The sequence below is a fragment of the Micromys minutus genome (assembly GCF_963924665.1).
Source record: "Micromys minutus genome assembly, chromosome: 1".
Taxonomy (NCBI): domain Eukaryota; kingdom Metazoa; phylum Chordata; class Mammalia; order Rodentia; family Muridae; genus Micromys; species Micromys minutus.
Window position 1 is genome coordinate 35,734,267 of NC_137969.1, and position 12,151 is coordinate 35,746,417.

The 12,151-nt window shown below is 46.8% G+C and overlaps 1 protein-coding gene across 11 annotated transcripts in view; it reads left to right on the forward strand.

The window, feature by feature from the left end:
- Positions 1 to 988: 988 nt before the first annotated feature.
- The window catches only part of IKZF1 (IKAROS family zinc finger 1), a gene marked incomplete at both ends in the record, with an annotated part of 82,640 nt that continues 71,477 nt past the window's right edge, over positions 989 to 12,151 (forward strand). For all 11 annotated transcript variants that reach the window (XM_080916711.1, XM_080916722.1, XM_080916729.1 and 8 more), the window contains one exon: positions 989 to 1,046. In XM_080916711.1, coding sequence (XP_080772837.1) covers positions 989 to 1,046 — 58 coding nt within the window. The remainder of the gene's footprint in view (positions 1,047 to 12,151) is intronic.

A 12,151-nucleotide genomic window follows, 5' to 3' on the forward strand; every position in this document is an offset into this window, starting at 1 on the left:
TGTCTGAATCCATTCCCTAGGACTAGGCTAGCCTTTAAAGAGACACCTGATGTCTAATGGCTCTTGAGCATCTAAGAACTAGAGATATCCAAGACCTTTTCCTTACCACACCTCTGCTTGCACCTTGCACCTCAGTGAGTCCTTTTAAAGGCAACTCCTGGACACAAGAAAGACAATTACGTTGGAACACTCACAAAATAATCAGAAAAGGGAAAGGGAGAGCTAGATGTAAGACCGAAGGGCAGTTTACAAGTCTGGCCTCCCGGGACTTGACCCAGGAGTTGACTTGGCTCAGGATCTCTGTACAGTGGCACATTTCCAAAAACAAACTGGTAGATGTTGTCTAAGCTGTCCAAGAAAACTTTGTCTATGTGTTGAAAGGACTTCTCTCCAAAATAGTAGAGGCCAAGAATGTCATTGAGGTACATGGGTCCTGCTATGGCAGCCAGACCACAACTATCTGTGTCCCCGACCACACACAACTGCCCTGGAGTCACATTTTCTGCCAGTCCCTGTGACTCACTCCTCTTGCCACCTGGGAGGCTTCCTTTCCACCTGCACAGTCTATCCCTTTGAGGCCCAGAACCTTCCTCCCAGCCACTGTAGCTGCCTGCCCTCCTCTCAAGGGTACTCCAGAGTTTTATTTTATGCCTTACTGCGGGGGGGGGGGGGGGGGGGGAGGGTTGGAAAGCCCCCCCCCTCCCCCGCTAAAACAGGGACACTGCTGTGTCTGTGGAATTCAAGATTCTCCCTGTGCCTAGGGTTAACGCCTGTCTGGCCCCCTTCGGGTGTGGCCCAGCTAATCTGAATGGTGATGTAGAGTGTGAAGGGTGCGCCTTCAGAGGCTGCAGTCCTGTCTCTACGCAGGCACTCTGTGCCTGACACGCCAGGGAGAGGTCTGCGGCGCCGTGGAGCGTGGTGCAGGATTACCTTGCTCCCACCTCTGCCCACAGACCCCTTCCACGCTGGCGCGTGCACACAGGCCGGGATGGAAGGCGGCATCCTAACTTCTGCTGTGAGCAGGTGGGAGGGAAGAGACGCGAGAGGTATTCCATTGGTTGTCTGGGAAAATGAACTGAACCTTCTCCTCACTCGCACTGGATCAACTTTTCCCACCCTCTAGGGTGGGCATCAGTACCATGGGGTCTGAGCGCGAACGCGGGAGCCCAGGGGTCCCAGTTTCAGGGTCTCGGCTGTGGACAGGCAGCGGTTGCTCTTAGACACCAGGGAAAGTGTTTTTACAGTGCCCCGTGTCCCCCGACTGGGCGAGTGAGCCTGTGTCACGACCGCCCGGCTGTCCCGCGCGTGGCGCTGCGGCCGGGAGGCCCCTCCCCCTCCCCGCGGGCCCCGCACGTGCCGCACTCCTGCGGGTCGAGCGCGGGTCCCGCGGTGGCGCGGCTGAGCCGGACCTGCCCGCGGGCAAAGCGCGGGCCGCCGCATCCCGCGCGGGGCAGCGGCGCGATGCTGCGCTGGAATGAGGAAGCTTGGCGCCGAGGGGAGGGCCCGGGCGCGCTGCGCGCGGGGGTGGCGGCAGCGCGCCGAGCGGGCCGGGCGCGGGCGAGCGGGCTTCAGCCGCCGGCGGCGCCAGCAGGTACGGCCGGTGCCCGCAGCCGCCCCGGGTCCCGCGGTGGCCGGGCCCGAGCCCCGTGCGGCTGCAAACTTTGTGTGCGCAGCCCCGCGGGTCGCGGAGTTGCCGTCTGCCAGCGGGACCCGGCGGCGGACGCGAGGACGGGACAGTAGTGTCTTCCTCTGTCCGGCTCCGCGTCCCCGCCGGGGTCCCGAAGCCGAGTGGCGTGAGCGCGGGCCGGGTGGGCTGTGGGACGTGCCGAGCGGGAGGCGGATCGCGTGAGCCAGCCCAAAGTTTGCACAGTGCGGGGCGAGGGGCGCGCGCTCCGGGCGGCCGCAGGTGGCGGCGCGGTGAGCCCGGGCCAGGTGCGCCGGCAGCGGGGCGGCGCTGTCGTGCGGGACAGGCGGGCGGCCCGGGGCTCGGAGCGGGGTCGGAGCCCGCGGGGGGCGGGGAGTGTGGCGAGAAATGGGGAACAATGCGAGTGAGCAACTTGAGGAAGTCATTGTGAAAGAAAGCTGGGAATTGCTCCGCGGCCAACTTAGCAGGGCACTCTAACAAGTGCCTGCCCGCGCGGCCGCGCCCCGGGGCCGGCGACAGCGGCAGCCCGGCGCAGTGCAGCCCATCCCGGGACACTCGGCCGCGGCAGGTGGAGACCGGGTGGGTCCCGCGGGGTACAGGAGCCCCCAGATCCCCAGCTGCACTTCGCGCCCCAGGATTATTCTTGGCCCCCAAAGCGCGGCGCACAAATCCACGTGAGTGTTTTCGAATTAAATTTCAGTAGGAAAACTTGGGGGTAACTGGTAGATTTTTGGGTTTTTTTTTTTTTTTCAATTAGGAGTAAGAAAGAAAGGAAAAGTCATTCGAAATCCAGTGTCCGGGTCGCTCAGGTCTATCTTTTCCTTTCTGAGGACGGTGAGAGCTTTGACTGGGGTCAAAGCCTCTGTCTTAGGCTGGGGCTGCAGGTGCGAGACCAGGCCAGTTGAGGCACTTCTGAGTAGCCCGGGGTCCCACGAAGAGCATGTCCTGCTTTTATGTTTAGGCTTATATCGACATATCTAGCGAGATTACAGAAGCCAGCATTTTCAAAGTCATAGGTAAAGACTTTCCTTATTTTTGAAGCGAGAGCTGTTTGCTTTACTGATAAGATCCTGTCTGAGTTTGCTTTGTGTGAAGCAGAAATGATCTGAGTATTATACAAAAAAAAAAAAAGGATGTACTTTTTCTCATCGCACTGTCTGATACCAGGTCGTTAAACTATCACAGGGAGACCCTGTTATCAAATAGGCATCAGGACGCTTGCAAATTATTTGAAATGTGCTTTTTAAAATTGCGAAGCATCGCTGGTGATTCCCAAGGAATCTTAGGAGCCTTTGATTTCCTTCTAATTTGGGAGTGGAAGATATGGCATCTGGTGACTCAAAGGCGTATCGAGTCAAAAGGTCTGAGTCAGAAGCAGTTTCCATTTTCTTTCGGGCTGGAGCCCACCCAGAGTGAATTTTAACGTGTGCTTTTGCCCAAGTAACCCACGAGTAATTTCTCTCCCTGCTGCAGACAACCTATTTCATCTCTGAGCTGCTTTGTTTTAAACTTACAGAACCAAAGTGGTATTAGGGAAATAGCCCTTTATTGGCCTAACCTACCTGTAGAAGAATTTTTAAAATTGAAAATGTATAATATATTTTTAAGACATTGAAATGATTTTAACGATTGGTTCGTTTGGGTTATGAATTGAGAGGGGAGTGAAGTCAGTAAGAAAAATCCCAGAGCCTGGTTCAGTTTCTTTGTTTGAAGATATTTGTTCTATGAGATTGATTTCATTCTATTTTTATGAGATTTTTCAAAGTAACAATTTAGACATTATTCATAGTATGTTAGTACATGTCCAAAATGTTTCAGTGACAAATCGAATTACTTGGTATATGACTCAAAATTTAGACGGGGACCAACATCCGTGACAAAAGGTTCATCTGCTTACTTGGACCAGCACCCTATGATACACAGAACTTGTGGAGGACATAATGTAGGCACATCCGTGTCAGTGACAGTGGGGCACCTCACTGACTATACAAGCCGTTTGATAAAACATGCATAATTTCAACTTTCCCCACAAACATACATGGCTGTTTCTTTTTTATCGTAGAATAAAACATTCTTCCCAGACATGCAGTGCACAAACTGATGGCCAAAATGCTGTAAGTCTGGTGGCTTTGGAGGTCTTGCTCATGGTGATCATTGAAACCGAGAGTTTAGAAATTCCAAAGAACTTGTTTGTATAATTCTTTGGTGATCTAATTGAAGGGCCAGACCCAAATTTCTCCCCAAATTTAGAAGCCATCACAATAATAATAGCCCACCATGGTAGCATCACAAGCAGACAGAGACTGGTAATGCAAGTGTGGACGAGTGTGACATTTGACTCTTTTGAGAAGTTTGTGTTCTGTCTCCTAAAGGGAAAGCAAATGGTGGTTGTTCCGTTGTTGAAAAATTGGATCCCAGTTAATTTAGAGTCCAAAAGAGCTAAAGCCCAGCAGGGCCATAGGCCCTTGGTACACTCGCTTTGCTTCATTAGAGGCTGAGTGTAAGAATGATGTTTCTTAGGTTTGATGAAGTTTTTTTTTCTTGATTTGAATTTATGTGTTTCATATTTAGTTAATATAACAGCACATTGTTCAGGAGAATGTCAGAACCTCTGAAATCTGACAGAATTATAGATGGATAGATGGATGGATAGATAGGTCGGGGTTATTTATATAAATATATAGGAAATAAATTACATGTATACATGTGTGCACACACCTGGTTGCACATGCACAGATCACACATTGCATGTTTTGAGAAAGGCTTGAAAGCAGCAATGAGAGAAGTTTTAACATTAAATACACCTGAGATGGGAAATTAATTTCCTTCATCTTTTTACTTTTTTAAAATATAAAATGATTTCTCTGGAATGGCAAGTTGGGGCATAATGTTGGTTTTATAATATTAGGTAATTTTGAGTGCTTACCAAGTTTTGCACATTTGTGTACTGTTACTGCAGTTAGTCAAGAGTCATCATCGCTAGAGTGAAGAGCATTATGTCCCTGAAATATTGACATTTAAAAACAGTCTCTCTATAAAATAAGTGGTACTTGCCTTGTTCCGAGGAAAATGGGATGTGATTTCAGCCTCCAACAGTACACCAAAAGCCTCTGGGTTCCTGATGCCTGATTTCAAGACAGACAAATATTTTAGGACACTATGGCTCCTCCTTTTAGCTGTAGCTCTTTCTCTGGCTAGAAACCTGTGAACAGAACCGCTTTCTCTCCCGGAGCTCTCTCAGCTAACTTCATGTCATCAGTGTGCTATGTGATCCTTACATTTCACAGGAAAACACATGACATGTGATTGCAACAAGTGATTTCTCCTGGGGGTTCGGGGAGAGAATCAGAAATCCATTTCACATCTTAAAAGAGATCTTGGCTTTTTGCTTTTAAAAAGGGGGACACTTTAAAAACAATCTAGGTCTTAGGATGGGTCACTTCGATGCTAATGAGAGATGCTCACACTGAGTCTTCACATAAACCACTGCTTCCCCTCATTCCTGTTACTTTAATAAATGGCTTTAAACCTCGGGGTTCTCCATGCCATTACTGGCACAAATGCTTCTGTTCTTAGAATTTCAGTGTCCTCTCTTCAATAATGTTTGCTTGACTCGGCCCTTATCAGCTGGATGATAACATAAAAATTATGCTAAGGCATTTGTAAGCATTTTTGCACACAGTACTACTACATGTTATAAGTAAACTATATTAGCCAACAAAAAATATGATTTGCAATATACTTGTAAAAGGAGAAATGGGTATCTTCCCAGGTTTGGGGGATGTCCTTCTAGTTCTTTATGGGAATGTCTCAAAGGGACACAGCTGGCTGAGGCACGATCTAAAGACAACTGGCAAGTTATTTTCACTGGCATTTTTCTATTTTCATATTTTAAACTGTAATAAAATAAGTGAATACCAAGGTGCCTTCAGCCAACCAGCTGGTGATAAATGTTCTTAAAAGGGAGGAGGGGGTAAAAAAAGAAAACCCAAGTCTCAGGCATTCAGGCAATTGGTCTTCTTTGTAGACCTGGCAGGGGGCTGCTTTTCTCCCATGACCATGTCTTGCCACGGGGAAGTCATAATTCCCGTTGACGAAAAGCACACCCCTTCCCACTCTCTTTCTGACAAATCAGACATCCGAATGATTTCTGAACTCAGTTTGGTTAAGACAGGAAGCATAGGCTCCCTTCCTGTGTGTGCTTCCCTGAGAGAAAACCTAGCTTCCCTCCCTCTTTGCATACTTGGCGGCTGGTTCTATCTTTTTCTGAACCCCAGTGGTGTGCGAAGGCCGGACTGGGACCTTGGAAGAGGAGGAAAAGGGATCTGAGGCTCATCCAGGGACCAGGGTCCTTCCCAAGTGGCCACTCAGAGGGCACTCGGACCAAGTCTGGATTTGTGTGGCAGAGAGAGACAGCTCTCATTTGGCTTTGGGGAGGCACAAGCCTGTTGGTGAGTGTCACATGGTTTGGCTTCTTGTTGTGCTTGCTTGGCTTGAGGTAGCCTGTGTTCCTTCCATGTCCTGCTGGGGGGTTTGGTGAGCAGCCATCATCCAGAGTGCCTCCCTGCCGCCCCTGCCCAGCTCCCTGTCTTGGGGTGATGGAGAGCATGATTAGGCTCCATCTGTGTGTTCAGTTCTCAAGTTAGACCCATGCCCCACCTCCTGATGGCTTGTGGCACGGGGCCATGGCTTAACGAATTGCTTAAAATGGGCCCTAATTAGAGTAAAAGAGCTTTCTTCATCTTCTCTCAATGGAGTGTGCAGCAATTAATCCTTTCTTTCTTTCTTCCTTTCTTTCTTTCTTTCTTTCTTTCTTTCATTCTTTCTTTCTTTCTTTCTTTCTTTCTTTCTTTCTTTCTTTCGAGCAGCTCACCTCAGCAGCAAATCTGAGACTTGCCGCCATTTTCCAAAGCAAAAGTTTAAGATGGTGGGTGGAGGGTTAGGTGTAAGGGACTTACAGTCTGGTGAGAAATCTGACCCTGTCTCTCAGGCTTCCTTCCGTGCTGCTTCAGACCCGTTCCTTCTCTTTCTGCAGTCTGTGGTATTTCGGCTAAATTACTGGAACGACCAATTAACAAAGAATGTCCTTCAAACTCCTTGTATATATAAAGTGTGTGTGTGTGTGTGTGTGTGTGTGTGTGTGTGTGAAGCACGCACTTCGTTTTTAAGATTCCGTACTGACTTACACTTTATGGAATTTTCTGTTATGCTCAAACTGTTAGAAGACGAACAGTGTGCTTTGGAATAATCTTTTGCCAATGCTAGGCATTCTGTGAGGACCCACCTCAGCAGCTTTAGATCATTTTCTGTTGTATCACATTTTCACTGGTAAATTTGGAACAAATAAAATTCGACAAGACCGTTCCTTTGACCTAGTGGGGAAAAAAATGTTTAATTTATCATCTTTAAGAGACATGGAAATGAGGAGTTGACCTTTTGTGAGCTTATGTGAGAGACACTCTAAAAAGTGCCCCAGTGTTCTTAATGGAAACTACAGAGAGCCATCGGACCCCTAGTGCGAGCCCCACTTTTAGCCTGAAAAAAATAAAATAAAAGGTGGACTTTTCTCCCTTGTTTGTGCTGAGTTTTGGGTAGAGGAGAAAACTAAAGTAAAGGCAAATTGTGTCTCCTGCTTCATCAAATGAGACCCAGCGGTTCAGTGCCTCGGGTCCTTTGAGCCAAGGTTGGCAGTTACTTTTTAAAACACGGTTTGGAAAGTTCTAGTTCTTCTCTACCAAGAATGCGTTGGTGCTTTACCGTCAGGTTATATGTGTTTGATGGAATCTAAAGGATTTTTCACTTGATTTAAGAGTACACAAGACTTTTGTCAACGTAATGAGCTGAAAAAGACCTGGAGCACTGAAAACTCGTTGTCTGTCCCTTGGGAGACTGCAGAACAGTCCACGCAGGCATGAAAACCGAGCTTCCCTGTGTTTGGCTTTCTACAGCGCAGTTTCTGCCCGATTATAAATAGACACGCCGATTTTTGTAACCATACAAATGAGGAAGTTGTGAGGTTCCATGAGGTTCAGCTGATGACCCTTGTCTCCTGGGTTTGCAGGAGGACCTTGCAGGCTGAAGGTGAAGGATTATGAAATCCATCCAGATAACCTGGGTTTAGTGGACACATGTCTCACATGGGTCTCCATCTTGTTCATGATGTGTGGTATTGGCATGACTATCTTGAAGATGCTTCCTAGTCTGGATCAGGGGACACTGCTACTGAGCCATACCATAGAATACTTTTTTATATAAAGAAATGTAGATGTTTCTTAGTATCTAACTGGAAGGCCAATGCAGATAGCCAGGTGGCATTTTTTTTTTTTTTGTCATTGTCAAGCTTATTGCCCGTAGTTGTCATCATATACTGATTTCCCTTCTATAGACACTACAAGAGTCTCCCTTTCCCAGTAGAAGTTGGGTGAGCAAGATAACTTTCCAAAGTACCAAAGCCCTTAAAAGACCATGACGTGATTTAGGGAACTCAGTTTTTGGATCTAAATTGCAATACTGTGAACATAGTTTTGAAAAAAAAAAAAAAAAGAACACATTACAAATTAATATTTTAGTAGATTTTATTAAAACAAAAAGTTATTTCATTTTACGTGACCATAGTTGACTTTTATAAGTGCTGTCAATAGCACCAACCTCAGTTCCGGTACTTTTGGGAAAATGGCCACAGAGTCCATGTGGCCTGCCCTAACTGAGAGACAAGGAGCAGACCTTCAGTAATTCTTACTCCTGTCTGGAGCAAAGACTAGATGCTCCTTAATACAGCTAGCTGGGGTGTACCAGAGTGGGCTTTCATATTAAAAAAAAATAAAAGGCCAGTGTTTGTCACATGAGCTCGGTGTTGGTGCTGACCTGAAGGGTGAGCAGTGCCCCATCTCGCTGAGACAATAGGTAACATGAAAGGCAATGTATGCTTGGACCTAGGAAGTCCTTAATAAATATCACAGTGAACAGTCAAGTCAGAGCGCCTCCTCGGTTACACTGGGTCAGTCTGCATCCAAGGACTTCCAAACAATAGGATAGCTCTATGAAGCTCTGCATGGCTTAACTTCTTTAGGCCCAGAGAAAATAAAGCCTTTGGCAAACAAACTGACCCAGTTTGTAGCTAAGCCCTTTTAGCTAAAATAGAATAGCATGGCAGAAGCACGCACATCAGAGGCGCACTTTGCTAGTGCTATGGACATACAACTGGTTTTCCCCTAGCACATTCATCTTCAAGGTTGTATTTACAAGGATCCACTTGACAGAATTTACTTGTATGTCTATATAATTTCACTGCCAAAAGTCACAGTGAGATGTTGTATTTTTTGTGACACCATATTCTCTTACTGACTTAAAAACAAAGTTCTAAGTTTGTACTTATCTCTTAAACTAGAAGGAATAGGAAGTTGGAAGAACTGGGTTCTCTTCATAACAATCACAATAACGATTACAAACTGTCAGCGCTTCGGGAATTATCTGTGTGGATCAGTCTTGTGGAAGCCGTTGCTGTGTTTTAAAGATACAAGTCTCATTTGTGCTACATATCCTTTTCATCACACTACTCTGGGCCATACATAATCGTCTTCCACAGTAAGAGGGCAGAAGACAATGCGTCTCAACTTGGACTTGTCTTCCCTTAGATGATAAAGTGTGGATAGCTGCTTACATCTGAAGAAGCCACTTAAGAAGTAGCCAGTGTTGATGGTCCAAATCAGAGAGCATGTTAATTGCAACTGCATGCCTCTCCTCAGGGGCTGAGAGTGGGTTGTGTGGACATGGCCTGCCAGAGGGAGAAGACAGCCAAGGCACCACTGACTGTCATGTCAGCACACGTGTGAGCCTCTCACCCCCAATTCCATTGTCTCTGTTTTTAAAATACCCTTTCTTGTGTAATATCCAACATCTTCCCTTTTTTTACTCTAGCCTGGGAATTCATCCCAATGCCCAGGCTAGCCTAAAACTCATAAACTCATATGTAGCCTAGGCTGCTCTCAAATTCATGTGCCTGGGATTACAAGGGTGAACTACAGTACCTTATTCCGCCATTTTTTATTACATGTCACAGAACAGGTGCTCAGTCATGCCTTCTGATTAGAAAACAATCTTTACTTTGTGTGCTCTCTCTCCCCGTGTGTGTGTGTGTGTGTGTGTGTGTGTGTGTGTGTGTGTGTGTGTGTGTGCGCGCGCGCACCTGTGTGTGATGGTGTGCATGAGTATGTGTAGAGGTCATAGGTCATAAAGGAAAATCTCCCTCAGTCTCTCCCCTTATGTTTCCAGGTTAGAGTCTGCCCCTGGCTGGCTCAATTTGCTGTCTATCTAGCCTCATAGACCTTTTGTCCCCACCTCCCCAGTACTGGAATTACAGTTGCATGCTAGGCTTTCTCTGAGCGTTCCTGGGATTAAACTCAGGTCCTCCTGTTTGCCTGTCAAGTGTTTACTGGCTGAGGTGTTCCTGTAGCCCCTTGGCTGTATTTTTAACAGACTTCCTCATTTCCTTTTGACCCTTCTTCTTTTGCATATCAGTTTCTTCCCACAGAGGGAAAAATGTGAAGCCAGGGCTGCACATGTGAGTGATTTGCCCTGGAGACAAAGGTTCACAGAACAAACTGCTGGGGCCTTCTGCAGCTTAGCTGGCTGTGGGAGGAGGGGCGTGGTGAACGCTAAATCGGATTCCTATGCTCCTGTTTAAATTGTGTTTTTCATTGTTTGTTGCGCCACCAAAGCTCTGGGAGATAATCATGAAAACGTGTAGATTGGCAGCTAATTTTTGAAAACTGAAAAGAACCAGAGATGAAATGGGAGTGCTCAGAAGTTTTTATGTTCTTCCAACCTGTTTTGTCAAATTGTTACACAAACCTAGAAGGTCTCTGAGGAGATACAAAGACCTTTCATATTGCTGCCCTTTCTCTTGGAGCATCCCTTTTGAAAAATACAGCATAATTCACAGTGATATGATAAACTTGCAAAAAAAAAAAGAAAGAAAAAAGAAAAACAAATGCTCAGTGTACATATGAAAAGAAAGACATGTCTCTCACAGAATAATGTGATTTATTAACGAGGTTTGTGACCTAGGCATGTTTAATAGGTGATAGTCTTGGGCTCAACCCTGTCCCCCATTACTTCCTGCCTTCAGATAAGCATTGTTGAGTATTAAGTGGTTAGTCCCAAGTATCCCTAGGACAGTTTTACCAGCAAGAAAGAAAACCACTGGGCAGATGTGTGTAACTGTATGACCAGAATTTAGTTTCTGTACAAGTTCTGTTAGGAAGAAGTTTGTCTAGGTTTTGGGCTATTGCAAAGAGTGAGTTTATATTCTAGCCAAATGTAAAGAGCACCTTTCTCTGTCTCTCGGACATGTGGATCTTGTCCTCACTGTGATGTGTTTATGGAGTTCTTAGAGCAGGAAGAAGAAGGCAGATACTATCATCAGACGACTGGGAGTGCGGAGCTCAGCTCTGCTGTTTGTTGGCTGTAGCTCTGGTCAGGAAACTCTTGCTTCACTGTGCTTACAGCCTCTTCTCTTCTGCAAAATGGAAGCGATAAGGCAGATCCCACTGACAAATCAGCACTGGATACCAGCTCCCTGCTGAACTCTGAGCTAGGCTGCCCAAAAAAGGTTGGGCAAGGCAGGGAGTCCACAGGCTCAGAAAGCTTATTCACAGTTCAGCTCTCAAATGCCTCACATGTAATGGGCTGCCTCAGAGACACCTGTACTGCTTTTCTTGTTAGAGGCAAAGTCCTCAAGGGTCCTTTGAGAGTATCACTGCCCAGAGAAATAAATAAGCAGTCTCGGGAGAAGGAGGACATTCGTCGTGAAAATAAATACAAAAGTTAATGTACACAATTTTCAAATCTCAGGGGACATTTTTCAAAGCTTCTGAAAGTATAATACAGGTCAGGTAACAGGCTAACATCTACTGACCACTCCTGCCCAGGGCAAGCTTTGCACGCCACGTGCTTAGCAGGCCTCTTGATAGACATATTGTGTGGGTAAGTTGCAGAGAAGGGCATCTGTGGTTTCTGGCATCTAGTTTTTTTTTTTTTTTTTTTTAAATTTGATTTAATAAATCTAGGCTCAGCTTGTGAAAATTCTGGGAAAGGCACTGGGTTAGGACATAAGGCACCACAGGGAGAGATGCCTGCTGAGGGTAGGTCTGCCAGCACCCTTTGCGGACTTGTGTGGTCCTGGGCACTACTAAGCCCTCCTCTAGGCCTTACAGATAGAAATGGGCCAGCAGTAAGGAAGACCTGGCCTGGCGGCTTACCTGGAGACAGCAACTGCCCAGGGCTGTTGGATGCTTCTCTCTGGAGCCAGCCAGGTTCCAGCCTGGTGGCAATGGCCTCAGTGTGTCAAGAGGAAAGGCTTGTGGCCTCCCAGGGAGATTTCCATGGTTTGCAGAAGTTTTGAATCTGTGCCTCCTGCCCAGTCCCCAGAGCAGTGGGGTCCTTCCTGTCCAGTCTGAAGCCTGACACCTCTCCTCCTGTGCTTCTTCTCTAATGTTGGGGATGTGT